We start from the raw sequence: 18,475 nt of genomic DNA, 5'->3' as shown, positions 1-18,475 counted from the left end.
TACAACTGGTTGTTGGAATTTGAAATATATATATATATATATATATATATATATATATATGCGTGAGATATATGTGTGTGTGTGTGTGTGTGTGGGTGTGTGTGTGTGTGTGTGTGTGTGTGTGCGCGTCTGCCTTGTGTGTGTGTGTGTGTGTGTGTGTGTGTGTGTTCTGCTGATAAAGTTTTTTCTTTTCATTGTAGTGATTGAGAGAAGCTAGGTATGTCCATGACAATAATGTGCATATTCATCTGCACAGTTTAAATAAGCATCATCCTATAACCCTCACTTGATAGAATCTGCGGTCACATTCAATCACATTCATAATTGTATGTTACATCTTACCTTGCCAACCTCCATTGAGTTTAAGAGCAACGAAATTGCAAGATAAAATGAAAATAAAGTCTCTTCTTCTATTATAGTTGCATTTGCAGGACATAGGGGGCACATGGGGGCAGAGGGAAAACATTGCCTCTATGCTAATGACTTTTGTAATTGCACAGTTGCCTAGCATTTTTGAATAGTTTCATTGCTGTTAATTTACTTCAAGTTCTCACAGATTATGAAGCACTAGGCTCTTAGTCTGCTTCAATGTGTGAAGAATGACCTTTGGATTTAGTAAAGAAAATACATTGGCCTTGCTTGGTTCCCCCATTTTCAACCAACCTCCATTACTCAGACCCTTATGGTAAAAACACCAAACACAGAAGAAAGCTGGAAGTCCAGTAATATAAAAAGGTCATAGTAATTTACCTTATTGCAAAGATGACAATTTAATAGTTTTACTGACGTCATATATATGACATCTACTCAATAGCAGCATGTCATACTGGATGGAGAGCAGCAATGTTGATTCTGTTTCTGCTTGTTCATCACTAGCCAGCTGAAGCGGCACATTCACTTAAATAGTAATCACAAAGAGGGAGAAGGACTGCAGGGCCCTATACATCAAAAGAGGACATGTATGAGGTCCAGAGAGATGGACCCATCACATGCTGGAAGAAAAATGGAAGATGGGTGGAGCACATGGGTGTGTGAGTCAGCAGTATGTTTTATAAGGCTGCATTTAAGGGGAGCAGTTTGATCAAATGCAACAGAAGTGGATGTATCACTATCAAATATCCCCCTGGGAGAGCTGATTGGATGGATTACAGAACAGGAGGAAGGGGGTTAGGGCAATAGATTTAGAGAACACATTTATAATCAGTTGAAGATTTACAGCAGAGAGGGTTAGATTTACCCAAAAAGCTGAGCAAACAGGCGCTAAAATTAGCTCTGAACAAAGAACTCTTAACTCCTGGTGGACTGCTAGGCAACAAGGCTTCTGGGGCTCACATTCTTCAACTACTTTATAAAAATAAAAAATAAAAGAGCAACGCAGAAAAATGGACCTTGATACTTACTTTGTTTGCTTTTGCAAGTATCACATTTATTTTTGCACTTGTAACTCGTGTCTTGCCATATATTTTCTCTCATTCAGATAGAGCTGGGCAATATATCGATATGAGACTAGATATTGTCTTAGATTTTGGATATCGTAATATCGTGATATGGCATAAGTGTCTTTTCCTGGTTTTAAAGGCTGCATTACAGTAAAGTGATGTCATTTTCTGAACTTACCAGACTGTTGTAACTGTTCTATTATTTGCCTTTACCCACTTAGTCATTATATCCACATTATTGATGATTATTTATCAAAAATCTCATTGTGTAAATATTTTTGTTAAAGCACCAATAGTCAACACTACAATATCGTTGTGGTATCGATATCGAGGTATTTGGTCAAAAATATGTCCATATCGCCCAGCCCTACATTCAGATGATGATTTGGATGAAATACATGATCAATAAATACTATATATCATTATTCAATTTAGATGACTATATCCTTGGTGTTTTGGGCTTGGACTAACTTTAAGACCAAGCTGTTCTTCTCATGTCGACGTCTTGCCTACCTTCCTCTTCTTGAAGGCTTGCCGTGCCAGGTAGCCTCTGCAGGCAGCTTGGAACAGGGTGAGATTACGCTTGGTCTGCTCATCCCTCTGTTCCTCTAGCTTCGCCAAGGTGCCGGCTCTGAAGAACAACTAGAACAAAACACAAACACACACACATACAATCAAATTAATGTATTAGCAAAGGATGCTCTCATTATTGAGATATTATGTGATGCTTATTTTAGCCAGGAGGAAATTGGATTTAGAGGCCCTGCTTTAGAGCAAAATAGAAACAGAACTGAGTTAAAAAGTAAATAAGTGCACTGAAGCAGTAAATCAATAAGAGGCAGTGTAATCCCTGGACAAGTGAGTCTTATCTAAGTGAGAAAGCTGTGATGAAGTTATTATCTCGGACAATCAGCCTTGTCTGTTTCTAATCTAGGCTAAAGGTAAAACACAGGTAAACAGCCAATATAAAGCAGGTCACGTCACGGCCTGTCTAAACCTCAGAGGGATTAGGCAATGTGAATGCAATCCAGATATGATGGCAGCAAGCTATTAAAATGGATGGATGATGGACTGTCTCCACCCAAGGGCTCTCTATACAAGTCCCAATGCTTTATAAATGACCAAATCCATATGTGATTTGTTAACCAAGCAGAAGCTGGAAATGAACAAGCAGCTGCAGTAGGGGGGGAATCTGCAAACCAGCAGGTAGAACGAGTGAGGCATTCAATGACATCAGAAAATAATACTTTTCAAATTGCTGAGTGGTTTGAGAAGAAGCTATTTGTCATCATCAGATGCATGTACTGTAGTACTTTCTAAAATGTATACAGCTATGCTGTTTTTAGACACGTGGCTATCTCTAATGGCTCATTTTATCCTGTCAAGAGCCATAATTCCACTGCTGTAAGATAGTATGGGGCTGGTGTAATTGGCATGCAAGTGAGGCAGGTTACTAGGATGCCACTGGAATATGCTGTGTGAATGGCCAACTGTGCTTGTCTACTTCTCAGCCCATTTCACACTTCAAAGTGTTGCACCATGTGAAGCTGCCTCCAAACCATTCTTGTGTCGTGTGTTTTAAAACGGGGCCTGTACAGCGCACATATCTGGGAGCACAAGTTCCACAGTTTTCTACGTTATTGTTTCCTTTGATTTCCTTCTTGGCTGATGGCCACTTTCCAGCTGATAGGATTAGACCTCAGTGTGCCAGGCAGTGTTTACTGTGATTACTTTACAACGATGATGGGGAAAAACAAAGAGGGCTATCAGTTGCGAGAATTTGCTCTAATGACCTGAAAAGAAAGAAAGAATTGCGATCACACAGTCGGGCAGGGTAGATAAATGCCTCTCGGGTAGCCACTGGCTAAAGGGGCAAGGCTTGGCAACGCTCCAAAAAACAGGATGACAAACAAACCTCAAAGAGGGAACAGGTGTAATGAAAGACACACTCCCCCAGACAGCAAGTGTCTTTTTAAGTCAAAAATACAAGGATAAAAAGAGCTGTGCAGCTCTGTGCTTCGAGTTTTAAGAGTAAAACCTTGATTCACAGAAAAGGTATTTTCAATAATTTAAAAGTGTCCATTTGTTTGATATGTGGTGGCATTACTTACCCTACTGAGACCCATATGGAAGCTGCTCTTTTCCAAATCCAAGGACTCCAGTAGCTCCTCCACAGCCTGTGTAAAGGCACACATGTACACAAACATACACACACACTTAGTCTTTTGACTGCTGGATCCAGTGGGAACTTCTACTGACACCGCAACACTTCAGTGGTCCGCAGTTCCCCTAAGTTAACATGCTGAACTAATGGTACAGTGCAGTTTCCCCCCTCTTCTCTCACATCCATTTCCGGCTGGATTTCGTTTTGAAAGTAAGTCGGTAGGCTTGGGGAAATGTTGGCTCCTCAGACCCTCCCAACCACACACCAATTACAACTTTCCCCCCCTATAATCCACTTGCTCCTGGCATATTCCTCATGACCCCCTGGTAGTCTTTGAACACATAAAGCCGATGCAGAGGTACAATATCAGCCAGTCTGGAGCCTCTCCCTGTTGATCTACCAGCCTGTATACTGTAGGTGCATTGTTGTCTCAGTCTCCTCTTTCTTCTTGAGCCTCCAGCCTGAAAGACCACATCTAGATTACCCCAGGAGAGGTTTGCCACGAGCACTGAGGGGCTTTTGTTTGCCAGTGTTTCCACAGAAACTCAGCCACAAAACACAGACACAGGGGAAAAAGAGCTTTTCTCTCCCTTAACCCCATTATTTTACTCTCTCACCCTCATTTCTCTCTAGAAACAAACTTTTGTAATTCTTTTTCTCTCTGCTGTACTTCAATCTGGGCTTCTCTAGCAGAGGACCAATGCACAGCAAGACCTCATTGATAGTTAACTTCTACGATTAAAACTCGCACCAAGCATCTTCTAAAGTTTTTTTTTTTTACAATCATTATTCATACATTTAAAACAAAAGCACCAGTACTGTCAAAACAACTGGGGAAATCTTGGCAGCTAGTTCCCTATTGCTTACAGTAGATCACAAGTACATCTTCTTGAATGGTATTTTGTAGCGCTGAACGCAGTGAAGCACTTTCTAAGCCACATTACCGATCTCCCTCTTTAACAGGCATGATTCTGATAAGGTTAAGTTGATTATATCATTGCAATGGCTCTGATAAATGAGGGTTTATTTCTCTGTCAGTTGACTGCTGACAAATCAGGGGCAGATGTAATGAAGCTGCCTCTTCACAACATTAATCTTCACTGTGCTTGGCCACTGCCGGAGCTGTACATTTTCCTCTCTCTCGTTGATGGACTTACTCTCTTCTCGTCCTTCACAATGTAATTCCTCCCATGCTTTTTGGTGAGGTGCGGTGCCAGCACATCAAAGCGCCTTCGAAACTCAGAGAACACCATGTGATCGGGGTAACCTGTAAAGGTCAGAACCGAATAACAACATTAGGTTCTGGAAATGTTTGTAGAGTGATATTTTGGGAGGGACCCTATGAAAACAAGGAGTGGTTTGTATTTGTATGCCTGTCCTTAGTATGTGAGTTAGGCAGCTACCTCACCTTGCCTGTAGATCCGTAGAGCATCCAGCAGCTTGGAGCCGCGCAGCTGAGCACGGAGCAAGGCAACATCTAGCTGCATTAAGCCGGGATCTCCAGTCTCCCCTTGAGCCTCACATTCCCCTCCTTTGAACATGGATCCACTCAGAGCCTTGAGTGCATCTGCCTTGGGCAATAAGCAGTGAACAAAATGAATCCTGGACCTCCGCACCATGTCGAGGAGAGCATCCTGGAAAATATAGAGCAGGGTTAGGGACTCTGGTAGGCCAGAGCAATATTTTCCACAGACGTATCTAAAGACGTATCTAAAACAACCAAATGCTATTAGTTTCATCCTCTCCTCTCACCACTTGAAGCTTTATCTGGATACACAAAGACTTCTTCTTGACAGCAGCCACCCCTGTGGTGAAAGTCTTCCTCATGCTAGTGGCCCGTCGCAACGACAGCTGGGAAACACCTTCAAGGCCCGCAATGGAACCGGAGAGAACAGTGGCTCCAGCCGCTCGGCCCGTGAACAACGAGCTGATGATCTTCCTGCAAGAGTTACATTACTTCAGCCTAACGTTTTGTAAAGAATTCACTAAAGTAATACTTCATGTGAAAACCCTCTGCTCCTGCATGTGTGAAGCTTACTTCTGGGAGTCCTGCAGCAGGCTTGGAGCATTGGTAGATGCAGGATTGTGCTTGGCGTAGTTGAGCCACCCGCAGGCATCGTACTCCACCCAGTCAGTCCCGTGGCTGTGGCCCAGCAGGAAATGACGATCCTTTTCACTCTTCAGGAGGAAAGTGTGACCTGTTGTAAATGCAGGAGGTAGTGTGAGATTCCCTGGCTCACGCAGAGAGACAAATGACAAAAATGAGCAGTTTCCTTCAGAAGTTTAGGAAAATGGTTAGACAGTCTGCATGAAGGGTTTTTCAAAGATTCACCTTGTCTTCGTTACTCTGGTATGCACAGGCTGTCACAAACCTACATAAACTTTACTGATACAGTAATAATAAAAGTCAATCTGTTCCCAACCTAGTTGTTCATTCGGCAGACTATCAAAGAGATACGGATAAAAAGAGAAAAGCTTAAATCTGGCCTATATAAAGAGTATGAATATGAAGCTTTCAGCTGTTATTTTTGAAGGCTGAAACAACACTTTCACAGAGGAGTATTCACTGACTATAGTCTCAAAAATTGTTAAACGGGGAAATTCCTTTATCTAAAATTAAACCTGTAGTAAGGAGGTGGCAAATATTGTCAAAGAGAGTAAATAATTATTCTACTCTCACAAATGATCATAAATTACACATAATGTTTCATGTCACAAAGATGAAAGCTCACACCTCACACCAGCATTTTTGTTTTAAATATAAAGTACAGTTATTTAGTTAGTTAGTTATGTTTTATTTCTGTCATGCCAAACATTTTGGCCCATCCCACATGGGATTACAAGACACCACAAATTTACTTATTTAACAAACATCTTCCTGATGCATGTACAAATCATTCGGAGAAATACATGAATACAAATATATACATATACACACATATACACATACACATATGTATATACACGTACACACATACCACACACAAACAACAAATTCTCATCTACACTTCATCTCGATAAAGAGCTTTTTTCCTCTTCTCCCAAGCTTTATCTAGATAATTGGCTAATTTATATGTTTCATATATGAACAGCCATCTCAATCTTTGAGCATCATCCATATTTACCAAATCAATCTCTGCTTTTATCCTACAAAACAAAAAATCACGCTGTTCACAATAAAAAGGACAATAGAAAACAAAATGGAACTAATTTTCTATATCATTCAAACAACACATAGGACAGATCCGTTTTTCCTCTTTTACATTAACATATCGTCCTGTTTCAATAGTTAAAGGCAAAACACCAGATCTCACTTGAGCACATAAAGATCTTTGCACACATGAATCAGTACACATGAATTCTTCATATAAGAATTTTCAATCCAGTTCTTTAAAGGCCGTTAAGTAGAACGCTTGCCTTGCGTTGTATTAGCTTAAACTCTGAGTTTATGTGTGTGTGTGTGTGTGTGTGTGTGTGCGTGCGCGTTTGTCCTCTCCTTGCCTTTACTCTCGCCCTCAGCAGGTCCGTAGTAGCTAAAGAGACGTCCCAACAGGGTTTCCTCTGACCCCCCAGGCTGCAGCGCCTCCTCCTCCATCAGCCACAGCAGGCCCCGTGCCTCATCTGTTCGCACTGTCCGCACCTGTCAAATAAACACGTATATGTACACGCACATGCACACAGGTCATAGCTCCTTAGTGCAATCCTACTGTGGACACAAGATGTTATGTTTTACGTTTAATCCTTCAGGAACAATAGTACATGCGTAAAGAAGGCTGTCTCACCAAAATTTACCGAAGGCCACCACCATCGCTGTACCTTTACCTCACATTCCATTTCAACTATTTGACACAAAACATATTATGTTTTACCCACAGTCCCCCACACATGAGTAACAAACTACCTCAAGGACATTTAGCTTGGTTTAGCGTTTAATGGGAACACATTAATGAATCAGCAGATATTTCATCCTTTTTTTATCAACCTCCTGGGTATATAAAAACTACAAAATATTGCGACTTTTGAAAGATTCTGAAAATAAACTGTCCTTCAAATGCTGAGTGCTGGCCTCTATAGTCAGTGTTTCATAAAATAGTATGCTCTACTAAATGTCAGCAAAAGTAGTGTGCTGCACTGTATGTTTTCCCAGCATGAGCCGGTTGTGACAGGCCTCATGGTACTACTAGCATCAGAAATGAAAGTTTTCAAAAGCATTTGTGGTTTCTGCACCCTCCGGCAGTCGCTGTGATAATGGCATCATTAAATTAGCCTTTCCTTATAATCCAAATGGAAAGAAAAAAAAAGCTCATGAATACGGAGAGTGGTGGGGGAAAATGGATTAAAAAGTAAAACAATTAGTGTTACAATTATTGTGACACGGAGAAGAAAATGAAACTCACTCCAGCATTGATGATCATGGAATAAGTGCATGGGATGGGAAAGGTTTTGGATACTAAACAAGTAAATGTGACTTAGAACATTACAGCTTTACTTTCAAATACATAAAAAAATTTTTACTGGACAACTTAGTTTAAATGATGCACTTTTTGTGCAAAGACATTTAAAGACACTATTGTTTTGTCGATGCCACGGAGATAGCCAGCTTGGTTGGCATGGCTGAAGCCTGAATCCATCATGGGAGCTTGGGAACCAAACTCACGAAACCAAAAACAGTTTTTAGCAGCTATCGGGAAGCTGCACTGGAGACATCCTTATCAGCAGTGCACACAACGCTGACTTCAAATACAACACAGAGCATCAGTTTGGAGGAGACATATGACAACTATGAGGCTTGCAATGAATTGAGCATTAAGGCTGTTAACAGATAACAGACATCTGAGCTACAACAGGAGAAATAAACATGAGTGAAAAAAATCTAGGATCAACATGTCTTTTCATTCTAAGCAGCAGATCTTTAGTTGACTTTAGAAATGACTTTGAAGAATCTGTGTTTTTTTTCCTCCCTTTTGTTTTTAGTGTGATGTACTACAGTTCAATGCTTCTGATGACATTCCCATTAGAGTGTGCACCCTTTAAAAAGTAAAACACTCAAATCAAACACATTGGAAATACACCAAAGTGATCCATGATTCTCTAAACTCTGCCATTTCTGTTTCCATGGTGCAGATCACAGGCTGCAGAGGCCAAACATCGATTTTCTTTCTTGAAGTCAATTCTATAACCTTTCTTTTCCTGCTCCTGCCCTCTCTTTTGAGCCTCTGCCAAATACCTTTCAATATTTAAACACTCGCACAAAACTTCTGATGCTAAAAGATAATAGTTCTAGTTGAATAAAGAAAAGGGTGGTCAGAGATTACATGTGAAAATAGATCATGAAAGGGATGCAAGTCTTTTAGGTGTTCTGAGAAGCATTCTGAGGCAACGCCAGATTTACGCATTCAAATTTGAGCCAGAAATGAAGACAACAGACACATGAAAACATTGAACTTACCAGCGCTTGGCTTGAGGCTTGGTCTACCACTGCTACAGACAGAGACGTGCTGGGCTCTGTGTCATCGAAAGCAAGCTCTATGTTCTCCTGAAGGAAGACAGGCAGATTGACATGACTTGTCATAATACTAAATAAAAGAAACATGAGATATACATAGTTTTTTTTTTTTTGGAAAGTTAAAATAAAAGACAATGAAAAAATAAATTTGCTTAGTTAGTAGCCATGTTTTGGTCACTTTGGAGCCCTAGGTTAAGATCTTTTAAGGGACATAGACAAATATGTGTAATCAAGAGGGGCCTGATATTCATTAAGTGGTAATCAATTATTTTGATAATTGATTCTTGTTTCAGTAAATTTTCATTTGCTGTCATCTATACTATATGATAGTACACTTTACAATATTTGGGCTTTGGAGCATTGGTCTGACAAAAGACATTTGAACGCCTCACCTTGGACCTGGCCATTTTTCACTATTTTCTGACATTTTATAGACAAAACAATTAAATGAAAAAATAATGTCAGATTAATTGGTAATAAACTAGAATTACTGCCTTGCAGTTGTATGCCTCTGTCAACCAGTCAATTTGCAGTTTACATCCATGTCTGTCCAGACTCATATAATATAAGTAGTGAAGACTTTGAAAGGATTTAATGAACAATATAAAGCTTATTATTTGGCGAAACATGGATGCTTCACGCAAATCTTCAAACTGACAGCACAGAATATCTATACAATCACCACAGTTTCAAAATTAGAGTCATCCATTCAGTATTGGACCAAAAATCTCCCCTTCTGTTCCTGAGCTATGGCGTTGAATAATGGCTAAAAAAGCATTTTGTGATGTCACAGGGAAGTTGACCTTTGACCTTTTGGGTATAAAATGTCATCACTTCATACTTTTATCCTATTAGACATGTGTGTGTGTGTGACTGTCGCCCAAGGGGAGGAATAAGAATAATGGTTAGCCCCAGGTACTGGAAGTTCTCCAGATGAGACAATAGAGACCAGCACTGGTCCCACAACTACTGTATGTACACAGGTGCCAGTCATCCAAGTAATTTAAAATCCTGAGTCCCCTTCATCATGAATGGATGGCTGTGCCGCTGCACCGAGTGAAGGTGCAGGCAGCCAAAATAACCTTCAAGATTTTTATGGATATTGAAATGAAAAAAAACAATGGCATATTAGATGTAAGAAAAAACTAAAAGCCACAACAAATCTATTACCATAAAGAGAATGATTGACATTTACTTGTTGTTCTTATAGGTAAATGGAAACCCGAAAAGATTTCATTACTGTTGCAGATAATGACATTTCTGGGATAAAAGTGGAAATAAATACAGTAAATTACCTTCACCAGAGCAAAACAGGCATAATGCAGCTCACAGTGACAAAGGCTGGACTAGGAATGTGGGGAAATGTTGGCAGTGCTAAAAGTGTGGCCGTGACAGATGCCAGTGTTCCAGTTGACAGTGTATGTGAAGTAGCCTAAATAACTTTTTGTTCTCTGCTGTGGAGAGTCAATGTGCAGAGAATGTACAAAAACTATCCACATAGTTGCAGCGCTCAACTGCATTTAATTCGAAAATATAAAGCATGTGCCTGTTGTGGTTTTCGCAGTTTAACCTGCCTGTCAATGCCATTGTTGATACTGTGTGCTGTTTTAAATGAGTTTGACCCAGTTTTCAATGACAGTTTCACAGCTTTTTATATTTCCAAGATGAACTGACAAGAGAGAATTACACTACACAGATTTATGCAAATACTTCATTTCGCTCCAATTCCCTTTCTCCCAGGCAAAGGATATGTGTGGGAATGTGGGTGGGAAATCCCAGGATCCTTGTTCACAGTATTAAAAGTAATAATGATCAGGATTTCTGTTTTACTTTAGTGTGCTATCAGCCGAGTTTTGAATAAGAAGGATATTTCTGAGATTAGAGTTGGGACAGCAGTAATGGATAGATATATTTATGTTAGTGTAACTCTTATATATATCCTTAAATATCTTAATTTCTTAGGGATGACTGTACCCAGTTATCGTGGTCCAGCACTGCTAGACAGAACTCAGAGGAGGACAGGAAAAGAATAGTTTCTTCATCAGGGAGCAACACCACTGCTGTGCAGCTGGGCGTGTTTCCCGAAGGCAGTTGTGAGTGACTTTACTTTGATCTCGACAGAGGAGCTGAAGACTGGCATCGCTAATGAGAAGGTCTAACACATGAACTACTTTGGCTTGTCACAGCTTGTGACAGGTGGGAGGAATAGTGTATTGTGTGTGTACAGATACACTTTTGGAGTCGATATATCTGAGAGAAAGCAGCAGACAGGGAGAGAGAGAAAGATGTAGGAGGAAGAAAGAGACAATGAGAATGAGGCGTTGTGTACGCGCGGTGCATAATACTTCACGTCCTTACCTCTTTGTATCTCTCCAACTCCTGAACGAAGGTCCGCTGATAGAAGAGGGAATGCAAACGTTCTTGAGTGTAGTTGTGGCATAGGTCCTCAAAGGTTGCGCTGCACTCGCGCTTAGCCAGCCTGGGGTTTTGAAAGCCTGGTGTGTCCACAATGAGCAGAGAGCACAGGGAGTGCTGGCTGGATTTCAAGGCCCTGAAGCACACAGGGCAAACACACACACACACTGAGACCACGTTATTGATTGCATTCACTGCATATAACCCCTAGCTTTAACCTTAGCTCTCTCCAACACATCCCTAACGTTGACCCTCACTTAACATATTCCTAGTTCTATTCTAAAACCTTAACCCAAGCCCTAAAATAAAATATCATATTATACTCCTGAAATACCCTTTACGTAAAGCCATTAAAAACAACTACAGTAATGTAAAATTGTATTTAAAATGCCAAGATTTAGAAACGTATCAAATATGCCATACAGAATTAAAGGTATTTTTTCAAATGATGCACAAGGCATCTGCAAGTTTCCATTATATAGCGGTGCAGCCAAAAACATGCCATCTTCAATTTGATATAGCTTCAGAAAAGAAGTGGATAAAAAATACTAACCGGTTTATTAAAGAAATTAGGATAGTGAAGAGTTCTGAGTAAAGCCCAGATGCCATGGCCTCTAAACACTCCATGGCCGTAGCCTTGGATCCTGCTATGAGAGGCAGCCAGACACAAAACAAATCAGAAATAGCCAGTTCACAACAACATGCACAACAAAGAACATGAGAACCTATTGAATTAGAAGAAAGAACGTCTATGTTTTGAGCTGTAAAAGCTATGGTCACAACATTTGTTTCTAAAACGATGCACAATAGCATAATATTTGTGCATAGTATGCCCAATGGCAGGCATAAAGTATTCAAATTGGGTCTGAAATAGTCTCTGTAAAGTAGTGTCATTTAGGACTCAGGTGTTTCCGTCAGATCAAACAGTGCATACTCATGTCTGTGCCCAGCGGCAATGGCCACCTGTTAAACCTTACCAATTAATTACACTATCACACAAAATAGTGAGTTTATGGAGCCTGAGGGCAAAATTGTCATGTGTGCATACACATTAATGACTGTATGGGCATGTGTGAGGGGAGACACAGAAAAGGTGAAACAGAGGTAAATTCTGTCCATCCCTTCTGTGACAGACTTTTAACTGTACCCTCATGCCCTTCAAAGTGTTTTGCAGTCTTGATGGAAGTCAGAGGACCTACTGTACACATGTGAAAAATCAATGTGAGGCAATTATGATTTCAAGGACAATGAATGAAGAGCAAATCCAAAATTACTTGTCCTGACACTGTGTGTGTACTTATCTGTCAATAGCCATTGTAAAGCTGTGGTATTCATTACTAAGATAAGCTTTACTTTCTCCAGAGTATGCAATTTCCCTCCTGTGTGTGTGTGTGTGTGTGTGTGTGTGTGTGTGTGTTTTGTGTGTGTGTGTGTGTGTGTGTGTGTGTGTGTGTGTGTTTTTGTGTGTGTGTGTGTGTGTGTGTGTGTGTGTGTGTGTGTGTGTGTGTGTGTGTGTGTGTGTGTGTGTGTGTGTGTGTGTGTGTGGAAACAAAGTGAGAGTGACAAAGAAAAAAAGAGAGGAGGGAGGGCTGTGAGGAATGAAGAGCAACGAGTCTGTTGGTAAATGTGGTCGGTGGAGTACCTGCATCTGCTGTGCCATTTTCGTCCGAAGCCTGGCGAATGGAGCTGGCTCTGGGCAGAGTGCCCTTGGCCTGGTGCTTGAAGATGGAGGAGGAGAGCTCCTCCAGGGTGCAGCCCAGCAGGTAGGCTGCCTTCTGAGCCCACTCATGACGTGCAAATTGTTTCCTGCCAGCTGAGACACGTGCATGAAAACCTCCATTAGCCTTTTTGCCAACCACCCCAGGCACATGGCTAGCCTGGTATCTTTGTGACAAGCCTGCCAAGCTAGGATTATGTCTCTGGTCAAACTGGCACTGACACAGCTGGTGAGAACATGCACTAAAAGCATGCTCAAAATCTGAGTGACTTGAATACATTTAATTTAACTACAGTTGAAAAATCCACTTGCTTCAACAACTACTCTTTCATGTTTAAAAAAAAAAAAAGTCTTGCACTTTTTATTATCTTGAGAATGAGAGCAAACTTATCATTAGGGGACATAATTCATTTATTTACATAAAGATCTCTGTTGGGAAACACAAGTTTCTCTTTAATCTCGTGGCTGAGTGATGGAAACATGCAGATATGAGTGCAAACTTCAGTTTTAATCCACCATGAAGAGCTATCTTCTAAGACTTGAGCGAGAAACTGGGGGATTTCACACAGAGGGCAGTGGGCTCTATCTGTTTCATCAGCGCTGCAGAGGCCCTGCATACTTTTCATGATGATAAGCAGGATGGTTGTAAAGACAAGAAGAGACATTTAAATATTTGCTTTGATAGACATTCATCAAAAAGAGGAAATTGGGTTTGCCTACATATCTGGATCTTGCTCAATCAAACATTAAGGAGTGTATGTGTGTTTTTTACTCTAAAAGTTAAAAAAAACTACATATGTATAACATTTGCTTTTAAAAAGCACCCAGACTCACAGTGCGGTAATCCTACACTCTTAAATATAAGTGTTGACAGTACGGTATACAGAGAAAAGTTCATTTCAGGTGGTCCCTTTAATTAGTTTTGGTGGATTAGAGACCAGTGCTGCCCTCTAGTGTTACACAATAAAGCTGCAAAGCCAATGAACATTTTATATTGTGTGTGATAGTCAAACACAAACTAAGTCCTAGCAGTAAAAACCTTTTTTAATGGTCCAGAATATTTTTTATGAATAAAATAATTATTCTCTTAGACAGGGAATAGAAATCTAATTGATGCCAATGTGTCGAATCTTGGTCCTAACTTTTATCCCATCATGCATTGTTCCTTATGAGAACCACTGTGTGCTTAACAGGAAGACAGCACTCCTAAGTCCATAAATCACCCAGTAATTTGCCGATCAGAAGTTGTTAGGGTCTGTATTATGGGACGATAATAATTGCTGAACATTTGATAACTCTTCCTGGATGGTGTTATACTGCCATCAAAAAGATTGGCAGCAAGCTGGAGGGGATCACTAACAATCATTTGGTAAGCAATTCTACATAAGTGACTGGCAATTACAGTGCTGGCAGAGAGTGAAGAGTGAACAAACATGTCAAAAGTACAGAGTCACTGCTATTATACATTCCTTGTGATTTGTAAGTTATATATTATTCTGATATACTGTGTTTGTGAACTGCTTCCAAAACATAGAAAGTCATCAGGTTAATTGATTTGGATTGCAATTACATTTGCTTTGCAAAACACAGTATAATGTCATCCTTTCAAACGTCAACTGTAACTGTAACTGTACTTCAGAACAAAATATTCTAAGCTTACCAATGATAAAAATGTCTTTTCAAATGGCAGGTATCTCATTTTAAAATGAAAGTCAAAAGCTGTGGGAGGCAGGTCTATTACTTTAGAGAAACAATAAAAACGTTCTTACATTAGGTTTCATCATACAAATAGCTTGAGACAGGAACACATCCTCATGCTTAAGAGGACTGCTGTTCCCATTCGTCCTCCGATGCTTTCTCATGATAGGATTACATGTTTGTCAAGACTGAAGGCCAAAATCAGATTGATGTTTTTCTGTCCTTGAGTGTTTCAGTGATTCCTGACCACTGACTCTGCCAGTGGTTCCAGCTGCTGTAGCGCAAACAGCGCTTTGATTATTTAATATGATCATTCTGTAAGGATTAATTAAGGTCAACCTGACAGAGGTTAAAGAGGAAAAAGTACAATGCATCACTTCACCTGCTGTATTTGAGCATTATTAACATTATTAACAGCAGCCCAGACCGTAAAGGCCAGAGCAAGCAGGATCATTTTTAATAATAATTTCAGTGAGTTTTCATTTGGAAGTGCTATTAGTTTAAATAAGAATCTGTTCTGTATTGACCAGGAAAATATTATGAATACCTAAACAGTTCCCCAAAGTTTTCCTGCCTAACTTTTTATTATTGAGCTGTGGATCAGTGTAGTAGAGCAACAACACCTGTGCAATGTGAAACATCAGCAAATGCATAATTCAGTTATCTGGATTACAGCTGTCTTGCATCACACTGAAGCTGTTACCTAAAGTGAGATAATGCAGGCTTGACATGTTTTAGATTACATAAAGTGTTATTAAAAGGATGTTGGCTAAAAAGGGTCATTTTGGGCCATTTTAGCTTGTTCATTGTGTACTGTCATGTGAATAAATCAAGGATAATCCTTTGCATCTTCTGTTACTGGTATGTGTTATATTATGATTAACATTATCCATACGAATAAGTGATGCTTATCAAATGGAAAACCATTTGGTTCGATCTTACCCTTAGTAGCTCCTGCAGACCCAAGATGGTAGATGGCTGCGAGGACAAGCCAGAAGGCCCTCTGCTCATCACCACTGATCCCCAGAACCTTCATGGCTGCTTGCAGCTTGGAAAACTGCTGGGAGGCCCGCTGTTTATCCTCGGTCTGGCAGAGAGCACACATATTTAAATAATATTCCTTTTAGTACTATCAGCAATAAAAAAAAATCCTCAATAAAACGTCTTAAAGTAATACTAGGAGGTTGACCAACTTGTCAAATTATGTGTTAAAATAGGATTATCAAAACCGATTATATCTGCAAAGGTTCAGCATAGTTGTTGATACATATCAGTGATTAGTCCACCAGCTGTTGAGACCCATTCTCATTTATAATGTAAAAATGCAATTTGAGTATTATTTGTCATTTTATAGGCCACCTAATTACTATGCTAAGGACTGTGATGTAGCTTCAGTGTCATGGCCGCTGACAGATGTTGATAAAAGTCAAAGGTGACTTAATGCTCGTTTAAGTGATGATACTATAGACTCTGAAATAATCAGCAGATCTTGGTATTTTGTTCATTCCTGTAATCCATCATGACACTCTGCTGTATGACATTAGGTGAGTAGCATTATGTACATTAAGAGGACCGACCACTTAGTTATAAATTGTTCTCCCAGCCAGATATAGTTGCATTTACATAAAAGTACTTAAACATTCAGCTTAAAACTAGTAGAACCAATCATTTTCCTGGTTGTTCAAAAACAGGCAATACATTAACAGGTATTGCTTACCTTATTCTGAGGCATTATTCCAAATGCATTGTTTTCAGCAAAGTGGTTAAGGTGCAGCTCAGTTCTGATAACGAAATGAGAACAACACAGAAGTCATTAACATTTCTCATGTCTACTAATGCCTACATAATAAGTGTTAGGGAAGCAGTAAAATACCATATAAACATATTAATCCATTGCAGAACTTGAGTGGTGCATTGTGCATTAAATTGGCATAATAGTATTAATCCTGACCTCAGAGAGCTTTCTATTCCAGCCATCAGGTAGTAAAAGACATTAAAAGTGGACTCTCCCCCTGGTCTTCTTGTCACCCTCATCTTCTCCAGAAGCATGGTCTGCAGGGCCACAGCAGGACAGTGTATAAGCATGATAGAAAATACCATTTATTAAATCTAAAATAGTTTATGACATACAGTCTGAGATCATAGCAGATATGCATGCGTAGGAAATCCATAGGTTGAGCACCAGTTATTTAAATCAATTAATTTATAAATGTGTTTATTTGTACCTGGATAGAGGCTGAGGTCACCAGGCCTGCCTGGTCAAAGTCCAAGGAAACGATATGTGAGAAGCGACTAGCATTCCCATTCATACAAGTAGAAGCATTCCCAAAGGCCTCCAAAACTGTGTAGACAGCCTGCCATTTCTCTGCTACAAACAACAAACAACAATAATCTTTTTGGGGGGGGTCTTAATAATACATCCGCAACAACATGCACTAAATTCAAATTCTTTTTTATTTAGAGTTCCTTTCCAACGTACTGGAGAATGATTTGTTGGTGCTGCCAGCGATGGTGACCAGGTATTGGATGATGTGTTGACAGTTGGTGGTCTTGCCACTACCACTCTTGCCCAGCAAGACAATGGACTGATCCTGGCGAGTGGTCAGGAGGTTCCTATAGGCAGCCTGGGCCATGCTGTAAATGTGAGGGGCGGTGTCCTCCCTTCTGCAGCCCTTAAACATTTGCATCACCTTGAAAGAAGACAAAATCCCAGAAAAGAGCTTATACATATCAATTAATATCTTTGTACGTTTATTTCCTTCTGATGACACTCTTACATTCTGCTGCTCCATAAGAGCTGCGTCATTATATGCACAGGCTGCAGCCTACCTTCTCAGAGTACATCGATGGGGCACTAATGGGGTTAACGACCACCATGTTGGGCCCAGCATGAGTGTGCACCAGGTTACCGCCGTACCGCTGCCTCAGGGAGTGCATCACGCTCGACTCATTCAAATACTGCAGAGAGGCCAGGTCCTCCACTCGGTCAAACATCGGAGGGTTTGCCTGGAGTTCAAAGTCAAAGTCAAAGTGGACACGTACTCACACAATGTCATTCATAATTAATGTGGTCCAGAGTTGATTCGATGATTAAATACCTTCTCTACATCGTCTTCGTCCACATCCAATAAAGATCCATCACTCTCCAGGCGGATTTTTACCTTCCCCTCTGGCAGACTGCCTGCCTCCGTCTTCAGGAGAGTTGCTGCATCACCACAAAGCGTGGAGTTAATTTATCATGACATGTGATCTCAATCTGAGTGCAAAAGCTTCACCTTATCTTGCATGTCTGACAATGTAGCAGTTGTATCCCTTTTAATAATGTATAAGCTTCATTAAAACTGAACGAACAAACATAGTCTAATTACATACAGTCTGAGGTCTAGTCTAGTCTGTTGCCCTCTTTTAACATTAAAATATCAAAAGCAGTTTCTAAGCTTGAATAACCCGCCACAATAGTCCAACAATCAAATGTCACCCAGAAACAGACACACCAGCATTGACAGGAAAGTGAGTTGAGAATTTGCTTTAAACGT

General features: G+C 40.2%; 1 protein-coding gene across 10 annotated transcripts in view; it reads right to left on the bottom strand.

The window, feature by feature from the left end:
* Positions 1-18,475, bottom strand: part of LOC120544010 (unconventional myosin-XVIIIa-like) — a 62,930-nt gene that overhangs the window by 26,741 nt on the left and 17,714 nt on the right. For 9 of the 10 annotated variants that reach the window (XM_039777496.1, XM_039777497.1, XM_039777501.1 and 6 more), the window contains 18 exons: positions 18,038-18,144; positions 17,769-17,945; positions 17,419-17,629; positions 17,165-17,307; positions 16,891-16,991; positions 16,657-16,720; positions 15,882-16,026; positions 13,167-13,337; positions 12,078-12,171; positions 11,468-11,660; positions 9,053-9,139; positions 7,105-7,243; positions 5,642-5,801; positions 5,356-5,542; positions 5,012-5,237; positions 4,761-4,870; positions 3,551-3,616; positions 1,953-2,081 (listed from right to left, as the gene is read on the bottom strand). In XM_039777496.1, the coding sequence (XP_039633430.1) occupies positions 1,953-2,081; positions 3,551-3,616; positions 4,761-4,870; positions 5,012-5,237; positions 5,356-5,542; positions 5,642-5,801; positions 7,105-7,243; positions 9,053-9,139; positions 11,468-11,660; positions 12,078-12,171; positions 13,167-13,337; positions 15,882-16,026; positions 16,657-16,720; positions 16,891-16,991; positions 17,165-17,307; positions 17,419-17,629; positions 17,769-17,945; positions 18,038-18,144 (2,510 nt within the window). The remainder of the gene's footprint in view (positions 1-1,952; positions 2,082-3,550; positions 3,617-4,760; positions 4,871-5,011; positions 5,238-5,355; positions 5,543-5,641; positions 5,802-7,104; positions 7,244-9,052; positions 9,140-11,467; positions 11,661-12,077; positions 12,172-13,166; positions 13,338-15,881; positions 16,027-16,656; positions 16,721-16,890; positions 16,992-17,164; positions 17,308-17,418; positions 17,630-17,768; positions 17,946-18,037; positions 18,145-18,475) is intronic. The other variant, XM_039777492.1, reaches the window with a different exon arrangement.

Source organism: Perca fluviatilis, chromosome 16, assembly GCF_010015445.1.
Source record: "Perca fluviatilis chromosome 16, GENO_Pfluv_1.0, whole genome shotgun sequence".
NCBI classification, from domain to species: Eukaryota; Metazoa; Chordata; class Actinopteri; order Perciformes; family Percidae; genus Perca; species Perca fluviatilis.
The sequence above is the reverse complement of the archived record's forward strand: the minus strand, read 5'-3'. Positions and strand labels throughout refer to the sequence as shown.